Below are 22,074 nucleotides of genomic sequence, written 5' to 3' on the forward strand. Positions count from 1 at the left end.
AGGTGTTCTCAGTATCTTTCATAATTACATTTTAATATGTTTTGGCTCATCACTCCTGTTTCTCTGGCCAAGTCTACTTTCATCTTCTCCTTGATCTGTCAGCAAATACTTCAAAGGTCTGTAACAACAAATACTTTGAAATAAAGTTTGACACTGATATACATGTTCCCAGGAGTAAAAGCTTCTAAGAAGGAATCTTGCCTCAAGTTTCCATAAGCCAGTTGCAAATCTCTAGGGCATTCACTAGCACTCTGGAAACCCCCAGTTTTCCCCACAGCTGCTTTGTGTCAAATGTTTCCTTAAGTGAGAGGTGTCTTCAGGACTATTATTCCTATATTAAACAAATACACTGACACTATTCGTAAAAGCAGTATCAATTGGTATCTGAGAGACCTGCAGCACAAACCTAATACAGTGGTGCCTCGCATTATGATTGCCCTGCATTACGACGAAGCCGCATTACGACAATGTTTTTGCGATCACTTTTGTGATTGCAAAACGATGATCTAAATGGGCTTGTTTCGCTTTGCGATGATTGGTTCCCTGCTTCGGGAACTGATTCTTCGCAAAACGACGATTTTTCTACAGCTGATCAGTGGTTTCAAAATGGCCGTCGGGTAAATAAAATGGCTCCCCGCTGTTTTCTGGGATGGATTCCTCACAAGACAGCCACCAAAAATGGCCACCCTATGGAGGATCTTCGCTGGATGGTGAGTTTCCAGCCCACTGGAATGCATTGAAGGGGTTTCAATGTGTTTAAATTGGCTTTTTATTTTTGCATTACGATGTTTTCGTTCTACAGCGATTTCGCTGGAATGAATTAACATCGTAATGCGAGGCACAACTGTAAAGATTTACTCAAGCAAATCTTATTAATTTTAGTGGAACTACTACCTAGTAAGAAAATTTAGGAGTATAGCCTTTAGAAGTTGACTATAAAAGAAACACAGGAGCTCTCATGTTGTAAAAATGGTTCTTGGCTGTTCAGTCTCAGGGAAAGTGTATGAGCTCAAATAACATACACCACAAATAGCATACTACCATGTTTCCCCGAAAATAAGACAGGGTCTTATTTACTTTACTTTATTTAGACTTATACCCCGCTCCTCTAGACAAAGTCTACTGTATTAATTTTTGCACCAAAAACCGCATTAGGGCTTATTTTCAAGGGATGTTTCATTTTTTTCATGTACAACAATCTACATTTATTCAAATACAGTCATGTCATCTTCTGGTTGCTGCATAATGGTGGGTTTTTTCACTTAACTGGGGCTTATTTTTAGGGTAGGGCTTATATTATAAGCATCCTGAAAAATCATGCTAGGGCTTATTTTAGGTTAAGTCTTATATTTGGGGAAACAGAGTGGTTGCAATGACCAAATAGGCGGGGTATAAATGGAATAAATAAATAAATAAATATTTTGTTTTATTTTATTTTATTGTGTATAACATTATGCTGGAATATTACAGAGAGCACTAATTAAATAATTAACATTTTAAACCAGGCATGAGCACTCTGTGTCCTTCTAAAGGTATTGCCGCACTGCTGAGAGGAGTTTTAGTCTAGCAACCTTCTGACAGAGCCAAATTCTAAAACATAATGTCTTGAGTTATCAACAACAAAATTGTGATAGTGATACTTAGTTATTGCTGATAACACAGAGCTCCAACACTGTGCTAGGGCTGAAGTGGTTGGGTCAAAAGGAATAACAACATAAAAACATTCTGAATCCCAATGAGATTAAAGATCATTGCCTCAACTGTACGGGAGGAGTGAGCAGGACGGAAATCTTAAAAGTCCAGAGTAGTGCCCTTTGGGGCTGGGTCAGGGGCAGCTTAACTCCCTTGTGTTGTGCTACACAACTAACAGAAAACACCTGAGGAAGCTATATAGTGCAGAAAAGGGAGTTTAGCTATCCCTGGCTTAGGATAGCTAGGATATATTTGAGAGAACTGCTTCAAGTGTCCATTCAGCCATGGAAAATAACCTTGGGCCAGTCTCCTTCTTTCACACCTTGCTTTGATTGTCAGAGTTGGGAGAATAAACTACATATGAAGAGAGTCATTATATACACTGTTTTCTCATTGGAGGAAGGGCAAAAATGTTAACTACCTAATAAATAAATAAACTGATATATCATTTTAAAATCCTCCCGCCACCTCTGCCTTGCAAACTGGAAGCAGTTTTTTTTTTCCTAGTGGAAACAAACATAAAAATGGACTAGAGCGTTTGATCCAGACCCACATTTCAGTTCCCTCCATGACTCTCAAGAACGCCTCTCTGGCCTGCCCTAACCAGGTTGGCAAACATTGTCTTAAACATTCAGTGTGTTCCCCACCTTACACACTGTCGAATACCCTGTTGCACAGCATAGTAAATTATGCTAGAGTAGGTCCATTTAATCACTTGGGATATGCGGAGTCAAGTCCTCCGTATGTTCTATTTATCCAAATGGGTCTACTTTAGTTGCAGCTTACTTTAGGCGTACTTGAATCAGAGGTACACATGGAGGAGTTGGCTCCCCCATAAATTCAATCGGCCTGCTCTAACGCTACTTCCTATGCTAAGCAGCAGGATTTTAGCCACTGCTAATTCCACCTTTCACCTCTGATTTCTCTTCCAGACTACAGCTTTGTTGTCACTTCACTAACCAACACTTCAGATAGGAAAGTCTGTCACATACTATATTTGACTACTGTGCTTGACACACCACCTTAAAGTCCACAGTGGTGTTGGACATGACGGGCATTTCTTAGCCGTGTGCCAATGTTCCCCTAAACTTCCCAGTGTACAGTCAGCAAATGTATATTAGCACAGTTAGGGTTTCAGTTTCATTGACTCCTGGGAAATCATGGCACCAACACTCCTAATTTAAGTAAGCTGTTATTACTACACATGTATATAGTCCAGTCTCCTATGCCAGAGGACTGGAAAACAAAGCTAACTAATTCAACAGTTATTTGTATCAGAGCCTGGAGAAGTTAATTAATAAGTGGGGTTTTTGTGGTATCATTACACAAACAGAGATAATCAGTCACTTATTGAACTGTAGAATTTGATAGAACTGTGCTATTTGTGGTGTTGTTGTTTTGTTTCAAGTTTAGATCCCAGAATTTTCAAGAATTCCACAGGCAGAATTCTGGGAATTCCAGTCCACAGACCCATAGCTGCAGACACCTGTATTAGATACATGTGTTTCTCTTGCATGGAACAAGACCTGGTTCAGAGGCTACATTCTAGGTCTTATTTCCTGCTGCAATGCTTCCTGGGATTGTAATTCTTCAGGAGCACCCTCTTGGGACCCTAAAACAGCGGTCTTCAACCTTTTTAGCCCTCCGGACCTGCCGGGGAAGGCGGGGCACCCCCCTGTGCTCATGTGCATGCACGAAGGAGCGCACACGTGCTCATGCGCATGCACAAAGGGTGGCACAGTGCTTGTGCAGATGGGCACGTGCTCGTGCACATGCACAAAAGGTGGTGCAGCGCTCCTGTGGGTGTGCGCCTGCTCACAGGTGCAAACGGGCTGTGTGTGGGGGAGTGTGTGCAGGGGTGGGGGAAAGGTCTCTCTCTGTGGCCCGGTCCGGCTCAGGCCACGGACCAGCACCGGGCCACAGACCGGGGATTGGAGACCTCTGCCCTAAAGGTCATTGTGATTATGACACCCAGGAAGTAATACAGCAGGAAAAGAGGCCTAGAAGGAAGCCACCAAGGTAGGATTTGGGAAATGAGGTAGGATGAGGGAAATATAGGTTTTTATGGATGGAAACTCTCAAAATTCTACCTGGGGAATTCTTGGAGAATTCTGGGAGTTGGAGTCAAAAAGAAAATATAACACACACCAAACAAACAAAAGGCACATTCCAATTGAAGCTAAATTTTGTTATCTACATCTTAGTATCTAAGAAGAAGGAAGCTGGGGGCAATAAGGTGCATCATCTGATGAAGAGGCTTGGTTTTCTAATTCCACAATCATTGGAACAGACTACAGTGGTGCCCCGCATGACGACGATAATCTGTCCCATTGAAATCGCTGTTTAGCGAAAACATCATCTAACGAAAACTGTTTCCCCATTGGAATGCATTGAAACCCATTTAATGCATTCCAATGGGGAAAAATCCTCATTGTTCTGCGAAGATTGCCCATAGGGAAGCCATTTTGCGAAGTGCTGATCAGCTATTAAAATGGCTGCCCTGCGAAGCATCGGTCCCAAAAACACCTGATTGCAAAGCGCCAATCAGTGGCAAAATTGCCATCTTGCGAAAATCGGTTTGCGAAGCAGGGACCCAAACATCGTCCAGAGAAAATCGCCCATTGGAATCACTATAGCGACCGCAAAACCTCGTCATGCAGATTGGCCGTTTTGCGAGCTCGTTGTCTAGCGAGGTACCACTGTATATGTTGTGATTTTGCAACATGAAACTGAAGTGGGCTCTAACACCGAGAAACAGATTCAAGGGCTGAGGTGAGCCCACATGAAAAACTGCCATGTTCTGTGGTCAAATATGAGCAAAGAGAGCAACCATGGATCAACAACCACCTGTGCCACTTCAGGGAACGAAACTATTTTGAATGCATGCCACCAGCCATGCACATAAGTGTTTGATGTAACTGTTAACAGATTTGTGAAATGTCAACCAAGAACCAAAAGGCTCAGGGACACCAACCTCGTAGAAGAGTCCTTCAGGGAACTGCTGGAAGCACTGGGCACACACAAAACACTGTTCGTGATACAGCTCACCATTGCTGTTCACAATCTTCTCTGCAGGCGCAAAGCCTCCTCGACAGCGCTCGCAGATGGCATTGGCAAGAGCATTTGCCATGTTGCTGTAAGAAAAACAACAGATAAAATACCGGACAACATAGATTTGCTGGTCAAATGTCTATGTCAATATGGTGGCTGCTCCAATTCAGGGACAAAGAAAAGAGAAGTATTATCTATCTTTGGTTATTCTGAGAAATGCAACAATTTATTTCAGGCTTCTGGCCCGACCTGAAGACTAGCGATAAACAACATCCTGCCTACTGAAATTATGGGAAAGAGAGGAATACAATATTTCCCATTCCCGTCCATTAGCTTTGCATCCTATTCCTGGCATGGGGAGAAGGAAGGCGAAGGCAAAGGTCTGTTACACCCAGCCTGCAAGCTAGCAAGGCCTGGGACACAACAACCACTTTGCCTTCATAGGAAAGGCTGGTGGTATGGCAGAAGGGAGGCTTTTGTCACTGAAGAGACTCTGGAAAACTTAAGGGCCCTCACTTCTCCTTTCCTTCTCCAGCCACCCTCTCTAGTTTTGCATTGTAATTCATCTTCTGGAGTAGATTTTGGGAGAAAGATAACACAGCCATGACCCTCCATTGTTAAACAGATGTGGAAACGGCATTCTACGCAAAGACCAAAAATAAAGATTTCTGCCACCATGTTGTGGTGAAGTTTACCACATCAACAATCAGGTGTTGGACATCCTCTGTCTTTATAATAGCTATCCAGCATGTCATTGCACAACCCAAAACTCAAGTTTAATGGTAACAACCGAAGTATGAGATTTCTATATATGTTGCCATACTTTGAAATCTGTTCCCCTAAAGTTAAATCTTAATTTCAATGAAACTTATTTTTAAGCATTTAAGTCTGGGTAATGATGAACAGAATTCTGCAGGGACTTCTAGATGTGCACTGTTGTGGCAGGTGGCATAATGTATACAAAACCCTCCTTTTTTGCAACAAAAAAGTCTTTAAAAATGGAAGTATGAGTGCAATATTGATTTTATACCTGCATTTTATGAATCATAATGCTTCTGTGCAGAATAGCAGCCTAAGCTACAAACCTATACACAAGTAAGTCCCACATTTCAAAGCAGGCATATACGTCCAGATGCAGTCTTACAGACACTAACTAAAGAGCATAAGAAGAGCCAGGTCTTCCTGGCTGAGCAGTCTGCTTTCAAGACATCTATGGAAAGCCCACAAGAAAGAAAATACTGTAAATAAATCAGTATCCTCCCATTTGTGTGGGACTTACTAGTGGGTAAACACAGAATCGGTATGCCTGACTATATCTATATCTGCACCCCATCTCAAATTTCAGCTGCTGAAATGAAGAAACATCAGTAAGATTACATTGATGAAGCAGCATTCAAATGACTGCAACCTAATACTGTATTTAAGGTCATTATACGAAACAGAGCTGCTGTCCTTCATATATGTAGACTGCAATGTGCCCAAGGAGGATTATGTAACCTGCTGTTAAAAATCCCACCAAACATTTCCCTTGTTCCAGGATGAGAAATGGATACAAACATATACACTCATACTACACAGTACCAGGACTGAAACACAATTTCTCAGTACTGCATTTATAACAAATTCTAAACCTGTCATAAAATGATGATTGAGAAGATGCTAGCAGTTCAATTAATGCTGACCAAAATAAACTTACAATCTTGCATAAAAGTCACATATTTCTTTGTATACTTTGATGTCACTGTGCCTTCTCTGCAATTTTGACACGGCTCTCTCGCCTTCGTTTCCATGATCGTTGTGCCCATTCTGGCAAGTGTGCAAGACTTCTTCATTCTCTGGAATCGCATAGGAATGCCCTCTGTTTTGGGAATCCATCCTCCACTTGCAACCGTCTAAATGTTACTGCACCAGAAAGTCCCAAAGAAGTTGCAGAGAGCAACAGTAAGAACTAAAACAATCTGTAGCGTTTAGCTGCTGTGCTGTATTAAGAGCTCCAAGTTAGAAGTTCAAATTGCCAGAGCAGTCTGAATGTCACAGTGAGCTTCCGATTCACTGGAAGCAAAGCAACGCATTCCATAACAAGGTGGTAACACCAACTTGGGCGGGACATATGATCACTGCTAGCTAACTGCTAACAGTAAGAGTTCCAGTAAGGCAAAGTTGTTTAGGATGAATGTAAACTAGAGCATGGTAGCTGCCACCATCAGTTTAATGCGGAAAAACTTACTCCACTGTGTTAGTGCTTCTTTTATAGGTAAATAGATCTCATTAATGTTAATGTCTGGAAAATTAACAAGCAAATAGGAAGAGGGTTTTTAAAAGCTCTTCCTTGCAGATAACTACATATTTCCAATTTCTCTCCTATATGACCCATTGGGAGTCGTTGATGGCAAATTATTTCCCCTAAAACTGGCAAACTCAGACATCCAGAGTTCGCCAGGATGCAACCTCTTCTGCTTCAGCACAGCAGCTGTACTGCTGTTCTGTGACCAGGAAGACTATGAATATCATTCATAGGATGCTGTGTTTTGAATATGGAAATGAGTTGCCATGTGATGAGAAAAAAATACTAAAGATGATGAAATGTTGTTATGGTTTCTGAGACAAGGCAGGATATAAATCAAACAAACAAACAAACAAATAAAGCCTTTTCTCCTGAGTTCTCAAAGTGTTTCATACCCGTTACTGCATTATGGTATAGTATGCCATGCACAACTGATTGTGAATGATGACAACAGTGAGGATGTAGCCACTTGATCTTAGATGTTGCTTCTTTACTGTTCTGCTTCTGAACTTTCTGTTGCAACTGATTTTAACAGAATGGAATTAAATAAGGAATTGCACAGAGTACGGCACTCTTATCGATGCTCAGAGAATGATGAGCTCTTGCACAACAATTCTTCCACAGGTCAGGTCACAAGCATAGCAAATTGCTTAAGGCTACTTAGTTATCTAAATCAAGAGCTGAAGCAGACACTTCTTGATCCCAATCTCTTAATCATTGCCACAATTCTGCACCAATAATATAGCCCCAGCCACCAGATCTGGTGTCTGGAAGGGGTTCTGATAGTACAGAGGCACATATCCATTGCCAGGAATGTACACGTGGGAGAAGGCCTGCCAGTCTACATGGAACACTGGTGCCGGCCTGTTTTTATTTCATTGTCTGCCTTGAGACAAGGTGATAGTAGGGGCAGGGGGAGTTTTGGATTTGCTGGATCCAAAGCTCCTCCATTCCACCTGAAAGCCTTAAGACTTAGTTTCCTCTCAAGCTTGCCATTTTCCCTACAATTTGTTTCAGTGGAAAGGAAAATCATTAAACAACTGGAAGGAGGGGGAAGAGGGAATAACTGCTGCCCCCTCCCCAAATAACAGAAAGAATTCACAGGCAATTTCATGGCTTAGGAATGCAAACAATGATCAAAAGACCCATCAGTCTCCATTAGAATCTAGAACAAGCAAGCACTGAGTCAACCTTTTCTTCTAGAATTACTGACTTCATGTATCTATACAAGCGGGAAATGTGGAAAGCACCAAAGGTGCATTTGAGCATTCCTGTCCTATCCTTCAGGTGGGGAACGGTAGAATCAAACTTTGCAGATGCAGGAATACTCCAATGCAGTAGTACTCTCTGAATCTGCAGTAGAACTCTGATATTGCCCCACATCAAATCCTAATCCTCCATACCTCACTCAGAAGGTCCATGTAAAGTTCTCTTATGGAAAAGGCATTGCTGTTGCAAAACTCTTAAAAAGAATCAAGTTCAGTGGAATCTGATAGATGCAGTTTCCCAACAACAGAAGCTCTGGGAAGCTCCTAAGATAAAGGAATAATATAGCTGTCCTTGCACCAATCTTCTGACTCAGGATAACATAACTCCTCCATAACAGGTCTGCGTCTTTTCCAGTAGGAACCACAAATACACATGCAGTTCTGATCCGCTGGCTGCCAGCTAATCCGTTTTGAAATGAAGTGTTATTTAATATTGCACAGAAAGAAGGCAAACATCATTTTAGAATCCTGTCTTTATTATATTTGCTGTTAAACTAGGAAACAGAGTCTTAATCCATTTCAGCCATATGTTGTATCAGAGAGTACCACCTCCACATTCTTTTTTTTTTTTTGTGGAGCAATCACTAACTTCCCACAAAGCAAAACTGCGTGTCTGCTTGAACATAATGTACCAGGGATATTCTAACAATTGAAAAGATAAACAAGATATGGAAATGGAGATGTTGACAGAAGTAAGAGCACATGTTGTACCTGTTTGGTAAAAAGCAACTGACTGGATCCCTGTTCAGTTGCTTGGAACAATCATACATCTATCTTTGTGTCTGGTGTGCTAAGGGTCAAGCTGCCTTACATATTAAAGACACGATATTTCAAAATGCAGTTAGGCCTCACCCAACTTTCTTCCTCAACAAAAAGCAGCCACCACAGCCTTTGACTCCAGAAGTACAATTTAACTCCTTCCCTGTGCCATTCTCCTCACTTCAGGTTCTCCCTGAAACAAATTAGCTTTGAAGCTACTGCTTGGTGGGAGTTAGCTGAGGAGGAAAAAAGAAGAACTCTGATCCTCCCCCTTTTTTGGACTACAGTTCCCAGATTCCCCTAGCCAGTAGCCATGCTAAGAAAATAGCACTGGTAAGAGATTAACCTCCTGCCCTCAAGGACCACACTCTCATTCTGGTTCTTCCTAGGAAAGAAAAAAGGAGTGGCAACTCTTGATCATATAGTACTGAATTCTTTCGACTTCAATAGAAGGACTGATGCTCCAAGGGAGTAAAAAGGCAGGGTGTGAAACTATTGTGAGCCCCGCATAAGTGGTAGAGGGAGTGAAACAAATCCAATAAATAAATAACTTAGCTTCTCAGCATTCCCCTCCATCCATCCTATCAAGTGGCCCAACATTCCAGACACGCTAATTATCTGTCACAGCATACTCACACATTAAAGCCTGCCTTACGACTCTTCCTGTGTTGGCAGTGTGTGAAACCATTATGTGGGGGGAAAAGTGGAAAAGAATGTACTGTATACACTTCATTCTAACTCCACTTGCTAACTGAGAGCCAATTTTAAAAAGTAGGGGTTTACTATAGTTTGCATTTTTTTAAAAAAAGTAACAACTACATACTGGTTCTGATTGCCACTGGAATAACAATGGAGAAAGGAGGTAGCAAGAACCAAACATTCAAATATGTATCAGCTTTGAAAATAAATCTTTAGCCAATAGGATGGGCGAGAATTTAATTTCAGTTTGTTCTTGATAAGAATTTAATAAAATTTGCACATTCCTTCACATCTGCTAGGAATACTTTTTAAAATATATATATATATATATATGAATATGGGAGAACCTGAAAAGGACAAAGCTATGTGCAACCAGACTCAGAACCTTGAATGCTTAACTCTTAAAAGCCTGGAGCTGAAGCCAGCTGAATTCAAATGCCATTTTATAGCAGATGGTATATAGCAGAACATCGAATCTTCCATGCTGGGAAGAGACATGCCTGCTGAATTTAGCCAGTGCAGATCACGAAGATTTCTACTTCAATCTAATTTTGAAGAATTTATCCTAAGTTGAAAATTTCTTCATATTCGAGATACACAGAAGTTGAGTTGCAAATACAATGTTGAACAAAAAGAAGCTGACATATTTTCCATCTCTAATAACCAGTGACCAGCCTACCTAGGAATACAGGTGCTGCCATTTCTGAAACACAGATACAGTAGTTAGAAAGGACACAGAGAACAATCCTGATTACAAACGGAGAACTGCAGTTTTCCCACAAAATTGAACATCTCCAGTCTGTTTTATGGTGTTTGGTTTCTTATTGTTCTCTGCCTTGCTATTCTGGTGGAGGTGTTCTGTTTCAGGTTGTGATGACATGCTTCACATGTATCCCTAGAGGATGTGAGCATCTGTGCAAGGGTGTGCACCTTCTTCCTGACCAGAATGTCATTGCTATTTCCTGTCTATACCCAACTACTGTACTTCCCCCAATCTGCCATGAGCTTTGTCCTCATGGCATCACAGCTAAATCATGCCATTTCCTGCATCATCTGAGTGCACTGATACAGGTCCAAGTATAAGTCTACTCTTCTCTTCTTGGCACCGACTACCTATGCGTCATGACAAAATAGTAAAAATTGTCTTAAAACCATGACTACCCCGAGGACAGGAAACAAATATGCAGTGCAAAATTCTGGCCTCATGGTATGTTTGAGATAGTTTCACTCTAGTTTCATATGTTTGACTCATAATGTTGACACCATGTAAACATAATGGAAAAGTATTATCATCAATTACACAACCTCCTTACCGCCCAATTGTCCAGCCAGCAACATAATAAAGGAAGTGAACATGGCACGGGACACACACAGGTGCGAGGAAGCTTTGGAAACTGCAGAAATGGTTTCACTTGTACAGTTCCCCCTCACCTATGTGAGAGTGGCAGACACTGCAACTGTGTACTGCAAGCCATAAAACTAAAGAAGAAGGGCGAGGGGAAACAGTATGACTACTGGGGAAGTGCCATGCAGTAAATTGTGGGAGGAACCACAGGGGAAAGAAATAAGCACACGGAGGACTAACATCTCTTTTTCTCTCAGAGATCAATCCTGGACTAATAGTGCTTCAGCTAAGATAACACCAGTGTTCCTATTCTGCAGTTTTCCTAAACGTTTCAACTACTGTGGGCCGCTTCAACTTAAATTAGGATGTTGCTTAGAAATAAGAATATCCGTTCCCTCAAGTGAGGTACAGCATCTAGGATTCATGATACCAGCCTCATTGTGTGCAGTAAGGATTCTTGCTAGAATCTTCCTCCATTCACTGGGCTGGTCTTTCATCTTTCAATATAGTGAAATATGGCTGTAGTATGTTAAATCTGACCATTTTTAATAAGCTGCTTTTAAAGCATGGAACAGTTTTTCCACACCAGCACTTGCTCTAATAAACAACTGACACTAATACACTTTAAAAAGAAAAGGTAAAGCAATTCTGCTGCAGCTGTGCATTTTTTTATTCCTTTAAGACAATGATTAGAACAGTTCATCCAGTAGCTATAATTAATACTCTGACCAGACCAGACCAAACATCCAGTCTGCCATGAAGGACTTCTTGCATGTCCATGAAGTTCCTTATACGGCTGGGATAACTGTCAACACCAGACTTTCTGGCTCGAAAGGACATTCTTATTATAGCAACGACTCCATCACAGATACCACACTGAAGGCTGACCTTCAGCTAAGGTGGCAGGGCCAATGCGGATTCCATTACTAAGTAGCACGTCAGTCCCTCAGGTCCTATACTACGTAAACAATCATGTACTAAGAGGACTGAAGCATATTATTTATTTTAATAGGCACATTTAGGTCTTATAAAGACAGTGATCAAACAACCGCTTCCAACTAACCGTAATTTTAGCCTTCCTTTAATAAAAACAAAGGAAAACACTGAGCTCATGGCCAGTTAATAAAATTTCAATTCTAGTGTTTCAAGCACTTATATTTGGAATAATGTTGGAAGAACAGATGAGTAAAAACCGTTCACTGAGATGAAGCAAGAATGATTCTTGGCGGTCCTTTAAGACTAACACATTTATCCAGGCACAAGCTTTTCTGAATTAAAATCTACAAAATGCCATAATATTTCTTATGTACTTCAGGAATTCTCATTCACAAGGAACTAAACATAGCTACTCCAAGCCAGAACCATTAACAACTGTTTTATTCTGTTCAAACTGTTTTTGAGCTTCATACATTGGGCTGGACCCAAGTCATGCAACAGCCCCATCAAAATAAACACCGAGGAGTGTAAGTACAATGTTTGCTCTAAGTTCCAAATTCAAGTTATATTTGTTTCTTTTCTCCAGTCCAAAAGTAATATTTGTGTAGCAACACTCGTATTATGCAACCCTAACTGCATTCAGTGCAGAGGGTGAATGATGAAAGCAATCTCCTTTAGCCATTGCCTTCTCTCTACAGAGCTTCAATCTGCACCTGCCCAAAAATTCTGTGCAGAGAAGTAAACGTTGAAAAGCTTCATGTATTGGCCTTAGTCAAGCCTGGAGCTGAATTCAACAAAATCACATAGCAGAGGTCTTCCTGGACTGTGGTTTTCAAGTGCAGGTTAGAGATTCTGTTTAAGAATGTTAGCCCTGAGGGTGTGGGAGGTGGGATCTGTACATAGTAAATACCTGTAAAGGGAACGAGGAAAATATTCTAGTGTAGGGTTACTCCAAAGCCAAATCAGTTGTTAAGCAGAGAATCTGGGACACAGAACTACAAGAACATTTATGTTTGCTGAGTAAACATACTGCCTTAGGAAGTAAGATCTTTGTGCCTTCTGCCTAGTTGGCTAATTTAGCTTTTCCTAAACTCAGGAAAGTGTTTTCACTAGCCCGATTTAATGCCTAGACTTCCGTGCTCCTGGAGAGGAGGTATTTGGGAGTATCTTATAAGGATCGTTTATGTCCCAGCAATAGTGGGGAAGTAGAAACTGTGGGACATGTTCTTTCACACTGTTCCTTCTACCAGGACCTTCGTAAAGAACTTTTTAAAATCTATTCTTCAAAAATTCCCAGGTAGGACAGAATAATTTTATGTCTCATTGTTTCTTTCTGATCAGATCCTCCCTATGACTAATAAAGTGACCAAATTTTGTGAAGCTGCCATAGTTTGCCACAGTTCTCTGATAACACAGTGATTCCCACCTAGCCCTGCCCTGGTTTTGATTACTTGTGGTATACTGTGTGGATGCAGCGTTTGGCATAATGTATGTTGCATGTTCTGTTTTCTTTTGTACTGTACAAGTTGTTTGGTGTTGACCTTTGACTGTAATAAATTCATTCATTCTAGTGTAACTTACAGTCACTGTTGTGCATATTTCTACACACAAGTTTTTTTTTAAAAAAGTTGGAGAACTAAAACAACAACAAGTATATCTTCATCTGCAACATTAAGTGGTAGAGTTTTGTAAATAATCTACTATCAAATTTCCCTAAATATACTAAATACTTTGCTAAATACTTTAGCTTTTAACTAATGCAGCAGGCTGCAGTACGATAATTACAAGCTTTGTCTGGATTATATGTAGCTCTTGTATGACAAACACAAGTTGCAAGTCAACTCACTATATTCACTGTATAACTCCAAAATACTAATATTTCAAAGAACAGACACAAAGAGCAGTCTTCTTGAATCTGGGCCACATTCCCCAAACATTTTGACAGCTGATCTCCCTTGCCAAAGGGATTTCCTCCCAAGGGATGCCTGCTTCTTTTCCTCACAAAGACTTTCCTGGCAGCTACCCCTTTTGGGAAGGCTTGAAGAGTGTCATTTTATTTTTGCCATTTAAAAACTCTCCACTTCTTAGTATTTTACCTATTTTTGACAGCTGCTGCATTTTGTGTGTCTTTGGCTGCTGTCTGGGACTGACATGCTATGGTGCAAACTTGGAAGAAATTCTAAATTGTTAACATATGTACTGTAGTTGTGAGCTGCCTGAAAACTCTTGCAAGACAAGAGTATCAACACTTAAGGGCAAGCAAACTGGGCAATCTCCAGATATGTCAGGCTACAACTCCATCCTTCACAGTCAATGGCTTTTCTGGCTTGAGGTATTACCCAAAGCTCCTGGGAGGAGTTGAGTTTGGGAAAGCTGCTAGAGTGGTCGAAATGACTAGATAGGCGGGGTATAAATACAATAAATAAATAAATAAATAAATGAATGAATGAATGAATGAATGAATGAATGAATAAATGAATAAATAAATAAATAAATAAATAAATAAAAATTATCACATAGAGAGACAGTGAAATATAAATCAGGATGAGCATCATTCAAGCATTGCTTACCCTGCTGAAGTGAAAACCCGCTACAACCCAAGCATGCCTGGAAGTGTGCAAGCAGTGGCTCCAAGTCCTGAGAGGGGAAAGAAAGGCAGACATAGAGATGCCACTATACCAACCAGCTGCCTGAGGTTTGACTGATGTTAGACATGCCACCTGATATTCATTTAGCCAATTTTAGCCGGGTTAAGAACCAGCAGCACCTTGAATTGGGCCTAAAAGAGACTGGAAGTTAGTGCACCTCTTGTAATCATATCTAATATGGACTACAAAGAATAGACCAGGAAGCAATCAAGCTGCAGGTTCCAAAAGGGCACCTCCATATAGAACGGTGTCCAGAGCCTTCCTCACTGTCGCTGGGTCCATCTTCTCTAAAAAGTGAAATATCACCCAATGGTGGAGAAAAACTGTCTGGCTCTGGCTGCCACCCCAGGACCCATTATGCCAGAAACACTTCCCAAAAGCACAGCTGATCTCTCAGAACAGTGCCACCCTGTTGGCATCAGTTCAAATGGAAGATGAGCTGGGTGTTGTCGGCACTGTAAAGAGAGCCAGTACTAGCTTCCTGAATAGCCTCTTTGACTGGCTTCCTGTAGATCACTGGTTCTTAACCTTGGGTTACTCAGGAGTTTTGGACTGCAACTCCCAGAAGCCTTCAGCACCAGCTGTCCTGACTGGGGTTTCTGGGAGTTGCAGTTCAAAAGCATCTGAGTAACAAAGGTTAAGAACCACTGCTGTAGATCATTGATAAGCAAAGTGCAGTCCATGGGCCACATGTGGTCCTCCTGGGGTGCAAATGGAAGGCAGCAATCCCTGACATATTGGTTCTAAAATCTTATGCCTCGACTGTTCTCTGTGACTTGTGCCAATACCTCTAACTTCCTACCCCAAACTTTGTAATTAAAAAACAAACTTGGCCATTAAAGGGCACGAAGGAACTTTTTTAGTTGTAAAAAAGATTGAAAAATATGCTTTTCAGGGAGATGGGGCTGGGTGTGGCTATCTTAAGTTGGGGGGCACATGTGTTTTACCTTGGACCTCTGGAGATTTCCAGTTCCTGATGTAGATGCTAAACAGCAAAAGAGGTAAAATAAAACCCTGATGAATCTTATATGCCAACAATAAGATCTGCAACCCCCCTAGCACCATTTTCTAGGAACAGTGAATGAAGTCTGGATTCAACCCATAATTACTTATTTAAGTTAATTTAAAAATTATTAAATTATTTATTAAAAACAGAAAAAATGAGACCTGCATATTTGTATTTTAACTTCCTCTGTGTTCTCACTGTCCTTGAAAAAGTTTGTTTAATTAACCCCTTTGATTCTCATTCCTTACATAACTACAGTACTGAAATCTGATAGCCTATTTACACTTTGTTTAAGAAAACAGTGCATTTTCCTATGCAGGGCACAGGATGGGTGAGATGTACCTGGCACCATTTTTGAAGGACAATGTAGAGGCTTGCCTTGTTTTAGAGGTTGTGTGAAGAGAGGGGATCCAGCTACTTTGTTGGTCTTGATCAAGAATATATGGTACTGTACATTGATCTAAGACCACTAGCTATATTGGTGAGGGATTCCGGGAGCTGTAGAAAAGGAAAGTTTCCCCCTAAGATTACTTGTAAATTCTGCTTGTTTCCACATCTGTTTTATATATTGCACTAAGAACCTTGCAATTTTAAAAAAAATAAATACATGAAATAAAGATCAGCTCACAGGTAAATCAATTATGACATGTTAGGTATGAATCAAGTTCCTTTTATTTTAATGAATGCAGCTCAGCTGCAGTACAATACTAAGCCAGACACAGGCTGACAGTAGGGGGTTATGGTCAGACACAAGACTCTACTGTTGGCAGAACGCCCCTTCTGCCAACGGAACCATCCTGCTGGCCGATTCCAGAGATCTACTGACAAAGCAATCTTCCAACTGAACTGCTTTGCTGGCTAAGATCTGCCCCCAAGTGGTGGTGCTGAAGCCACTTTTTCCCCCCAGAAATAGATTGAGACCCACTACAGCTGTCATGGAGAGTGGTATTTGTAAGAAAATGAAGTGAGGCTGCAACTACATTGACAAATACTTTGGGATTTGTTCCTCAATTCATACAGGTGAATTCAAAGTAATTTTCAATGATCACAGGACACAAGGTCAATTTGAACCAGCCCAGCCATTTTCACTTCCAGTTTGGAAGCTTTCCCCCCGACACTGGAAACGTCTACAGTACTTGTTTAAAGCCGGAACAATTCAAACAATGTTTTCCCTGTGCGATCATTTATTTTGTTCTACAAAAGCATGAGCAGGATGATTCTGGGTGGTGTTATGGTGACGGGCACGGTGTTTTGGAACAGAAGGAACAACCATCCCTGAAATCTTCCTCCCTTGTCACCCTGAAGTATTTTACTTTTATTTGTAAAAAATGTTTAGCGATAGATCACTTTATCATTGCATTGATACATTACTTTAGCAGTAGATCACCTCTGAACAGACAAAACAAAAAAGGTAAGAAAGGAAAGCCGGGAATCGCCAGATGGGTGGAATCAAGAAAAAAGAGGCTCAAACTGCATCAGATTGAGGACCGCTGTGGACACTGGGGCCAAAACAAATCCAGGGTCTTTGTGTGATTACCTAAACTGAATACAACCATGAAAAAAGACTGTGAGTCAAACGGCAGCAAAGCCAAACTGCTCCAATTCAGTTTGCCAGTGTAGACACAGTATGAGTGTGAGAGGGAGATAGAGAGGAAAAAAGACAAAAGTGAACAGATACAAAAAGAGAATAGAGCTCTTTCAGGCTTCATAAGAGCAGAGAAGAAGGAATGGTACAATGTCCAAGTTATCTAATCCCAGCACAAGTTTCAGCCACCAAAGTCCTTTCTTCTTTACAGCTGCTAAAGCTGCAGCTGCCTCATCTCTGTAGGGACAAAGTCTTGATCCTCATAGACAGGGAAGGAGAAACATCAAAATATACTATTAAAAGATTAAGACGGACCCAACATCAAAGGTTTAAACTAAAAAGAAGTTTCAGACTGGGAAAGATCGTACCACTAGACACTTGCACACTGAAGGAAACATGTATAGCAGAGAGGAAACGTCTGTATTTGCCCAGACTATGAGCTACATGAGGCCTCGGGGCTGGATGCAGCCCAAAAACCCCAGATGCATCCCCCAGCACCCTCAATGTTTGTTTGTTTGTTTTAAAACAAATGTTGGGTTGCTGTGTGCTGTCAAGTCACTTCTGATTCAATGCAGTCCTCAGAATTAATGACTTCAGAAGGTTCTGTCATAAAAACCTGCCACCAAATTCAAGGAATTGGGGGGGGGGGTTCAGAAAGCTCTCTTATGGCCTCTAGAGCAGTGGTCCCCAACCTTGGGCCTCCAGATGTTCTTAGACTACCACTCCCAGAAGCCTTCACCATCACCTCTGCTGGCCAGGATTTCTGGGAGTTGAAGTCCAAGAACATCTGGGAGGCCCAAGGTTGGGGACCACTGCTCTAGAGGGCATGAAGGACTAATCTCTCATTTTAGTTTTTTTTTTTAAAAAAATACTTTTTTGGGCCACCAGTAGGCGCAAGAGGGCTCTTTTGAGGGGGGAAAAAGACCCATTTTGTAAGGATTTTTTTAAATTAAAGAATGGGATAGGGGTTGCAGTTGTAGCTCTCCAATTTCCAAGGAAGGTTGTGTGCTACCCTTAGACTTTGGAGATTGCCTATCCCCAATCTAGGCCATACTTTGGCTCTCAGTAACAGGTCTGGTGGCATCATTTCTATGTGCTACTTGACTCTTTTAAAGGGAGACGAATGGCATTGACCGAGGGATCTTCTGCATGCAAAGGTTTTTGCTCTGCCACTTGAGTTACAAGCCTGCTGCCCTCCATGCACCACATTGTTGCAGCACCGCCCTTGAAAGAATGCATGAACTGGAAGAAAGAGGGTCTAAACTGCATAGGGCTGTTAATTCCCTTTTGCAGCTTCACAGATACCTGCCTCTGCAACTCCAAAGACCAGACTAAGCTCATGCTGTAACTCAGTGGAGGCTGCCTTCCATCACACTTGGCAGTAATAGAGCAAGCGGCCCTGAAAAATGTTTCATGCTCATTTTCTGGGATGGAGAGAGAGAGAGAGAGAGAGAGAGAGAGAGAAGAGGCGAAGAGGTAAGATATACAGGAAGTGAACAACATTTCCAAAAAGTATTTGCAGCACTGACCCAAAGCTCTAGAGACTTTGCCAGCTGGGTGTAATCAGCTATGATTATAAGGAATTCCAAAGCAGATTCTGGCATGAAGCTGCTTTCAGAGGGGTGATGATGGAGTCATCTTGTAAGCAGACTGCCAGGCAGCCATCCATGAATTTTTCCCCAACCCTGTCCTCCAAAGCTGCCTTGAGGTAGACTTGCTCACCACCCACTAATCTCTCACGAAATGTAAAGGCCAGATGTCACAGAAGAGATAAGTTGGCTCCAAGCAAACAGCTGTTGATTCACACTCTCTCCTGTTCTCCCCTGAACAAAAGAGGATGTTACCTCCTGCTTACCCTTCCCACCAAGTGTGGCCAAACGTAACATAGCTCAAGGAATCTTTGCCCTTAGCAAAGTCAATGTCTGCAGTGCCTCCCCCATTCGCCCATTTTGGACTCTAGGGCTTGTGAGTAAATCAAAAGGCATTTTTGAAGAATGATCAAGCAACCTGCCTGTAAAAAATATCTAAGGGCAGGGCAAGGGTGAAAGAAAACGGGAAAAAAACAGAGGTGTGTCCATCTGCAGATATTCAAGAAGGCTTTGAGCACAGCAAATAGATTGTATCTCATACAGTGTCACAAGTAGACCAAGCATGATACGTGAAATGTGATCACTCTCTCTACCAAGCAAAGAACATGCATGGCGAAGAAAAATATTCACAACATATAGCAATGAGTTGTATGCATGCAACCTTTCATGTACTTTTTTCTGTATTCATTTTCATTCACACCTTTCTATATCTACCTAACATTAGTTGTCTGTGCGCATGTGTAAGTACAATGGAAAACAGTGCGATTTTTTTATCTTAGCTGAGGGCCTGAAGGCACTGCTGTAATTCACATGATAGTAATAAAGCAAAGCTGCATTAAAATTGTCTTAACTTTGAACTCCAAAGCCAGTGACAACTTGTATTGCACTTCAAAAGGGACTGTTCAATTTGCAGTGGAGCAGCATTTTTAAAAGGAGAGGTGGGGAAGGGGTTCAGATGAACTCATAAGGAGCCAAAAAAGTACAGACAAGGAAACATTTCTCCAAAAATAGGATACACAAAGCGCTTCTAATTAATAAAAGAACCCTAGCTAAGGACAGATAAAACACAGGACAATAAACAAACAAATAAGCAAACAAATAATCCAAAATCCAGCAACAGTTGACAAGTACAGGCCCCAAAGAATCACTGAGACTAAGAACTTGGAAAAGATACTTCTTGCACTAAAGCCACTAGAATCCCCAGCTATGCTGGTTGGGGATTCTGGGCATTGTAGTCCGAAAGGTAGTTTTTCCTAACGCTACAAGGTAGCCAACTTTGATTAGCACTTTGATGTTCCAAAAGCTGAGTACAAGGTATTTCCCTACACTCAGGGAAATATGATGGCACCCTGAGGTAGAGAGTTTCTTTTGGTACTGTGCTGAACTCTGTGTGTCCCCTGCAAAGCATGAGGGCTCCTGGCCACTCCCGGTCGCGTGCAGAGCATATGTGAGCAAGAGATGGCCATTGGTGTCTCACCTATTCAACGTCCTGAGGCCCTCTTAAGTAAGTGACTTGGCTGGTTCAAGTCATTTGGACACCTGATGTGAAACTCAAACACCCCACACGAAGTCACTGGCAATCAGTCTTTAACTGTACTAACATTTGTCTTCTGACATTCCGTCTGATGGCACAGCCAACCAAGAGATAGCATTTCTGACTGGAGAGAGATTTGCACAGTGGTTTAACATTCAGGAAGCTACCTCGCCCACTGGTTATAGGTTGTTGTTGTTGCTGTAACTGTATGGGCACATGCTGCTCTTTTTACTCCCACACGCTACACCAATTAAGTCAGACCTAGCAACAGGGCTGGGGTTTGAAGCAGTCAGGCAAAGCAATCTGTGAGTCCTTATTCTGGAAGTAAAAATCTCACAACATTAGTGGGACATAACAAATAAGCAGAACTGCCGATCCAGTTTTATTTTCATATGATTTCCATTTCAATGGGATTTTATTTCAGAATGTATTTTTTTCATGACCATTGTTCTGCTGTGCTATCAAGTTGCATATCACTGATGGTGACTCTAATTGTTGTTAACTTATGAGTTATTAAAGGTGTGATTTTTTATCAGTTTTACCTCTCCCCCTCCCCTCCAGAGAACATCTATGGCCAAGTGGGGATTTGAATCCGTGTCTCCTGAGTCCACATCCATCCCTCAATCCATTATGATACACTGGTTCTCCTTGCCTAACTATGATGTTATAAATAAAAAAATATGTATTCACGGTTTATGAAAAAGGTCATAAAGGTTAACAATTTTTTTCAGAGTATAAACTTTTATTAGCTTCCACGTTATATCTGCAATACAAAGTGACACAGCGACCCATGCTTTAGTTTCATCACATCTGGATTACTGTAACACATTCTATGCCTCTGGAAAATGTTTGGAAACTGGGTCCAAAACAAAGCTGCCAGATTGCTAACTGGGGATGGCTACAGGGAAGATATAACTCTCCTGTTACAGTAGCTCTACTGCTGATCCATCTCCGGGGGCAATTCAAAATCCTGTTCTTCACCAATTAAGTCCTAAATTTTGAGATTTTGGTCTGGTAGATCCGATGGCATAAACAAATAAACAGCCAAGAGTTCTACCGATGCTCTATATTTTTGTGTTAAAACTCTTAAAAAACAAATTTGAGTTGCAAAAGCAACGTACTGGTCATAACCTGACAGGTAACTTTTTCCTTCACCAAAGCCTCTTGGCATCATATGCTCAGAGAATTATTTTATTTTTCTTTTAATAGCAAAATGACACTGGCTAGTTTCCAAAGCATGAGATTTTTCACTAACCTATACTTTTAAAAGTGCATACTTCTAAAACACATGTTGTGGAGGGGTCATCTCATGCTACTTTTAGAAATGAACTTGGCTTTTGGAAACTAACCAGTGCCTAATGTTATTTTAAAGTGTGTGTTTTTTTTTTTATTCTTCTATCATACGGTCATATAAAGTGGTTCAACTACATTCTTTTGTCACAAGGCATACTTCGATTTTTTAAAAAGTTCCTATCATAAAAAAAAAGGCAACATGACCTGACAAGTAACACCACATCCGTTTTTCAAACCCTAAGAACATGAGCAGTGGGACTCAAAGAAGAAACCCTTTTAAACACAATTGTGTTATGTTTGAAGCTATAACCTGAAAACTAATCCCAGTCTGGAGGAAAAGAAGTGGTGATTAAAAATCTGTAGACAAAGTTGTGGAGACATCACG

The 22,074-nt window shown here is 41.1% G+C and overlaps 1 protein-coding gene across 8 annotated transcripts in view; it reads right to left on the bottom strand.

Annotated features, from left to right (window-relative positions):
* The window catches only part of LIMS1 (LIM zinc finger domain containing 1), a 100,990-nt gene that overhangs the window by 22,665 nt on the left and 56,251 nt on the right, over nt 1-22,074 (bottom strand). For 5 of the 8 annotated variants that reach the window (XM_072994551.2, XM_078391468.1, XM_072994554.2 and 2 more), the window contains exon 2: nt 4,667-4,826. In XM_072994551.2, coding sequence (XP_072850652.1) covers nt 4,667-4,826 — 160 coding nt within the window. Of the gene's footprint in view, nt 1-4,666; nt 4,827-6,439; nt 14,529-22,074 lie in introns of those variants that run through there. The other 3 variants (XR_012085282.2, XM_020784017.3, XM_072994549.2) reach the window with 2 other exon arrangements.

Source organism: Pogona vitticeps, chromosome 3 (genome assembly GCF_051106095.1).
Source record: "Pogona vitticeps strain Pit_001003342236 chromosome 3, PviZW2.1, whole genome shotgun sequence".
Lineage (NCBI taxonomy): Eukaryota > Metazoa > Chordata > Lepidosauria > Squamata > Agamidae > Pogona > Pogona vitticeps.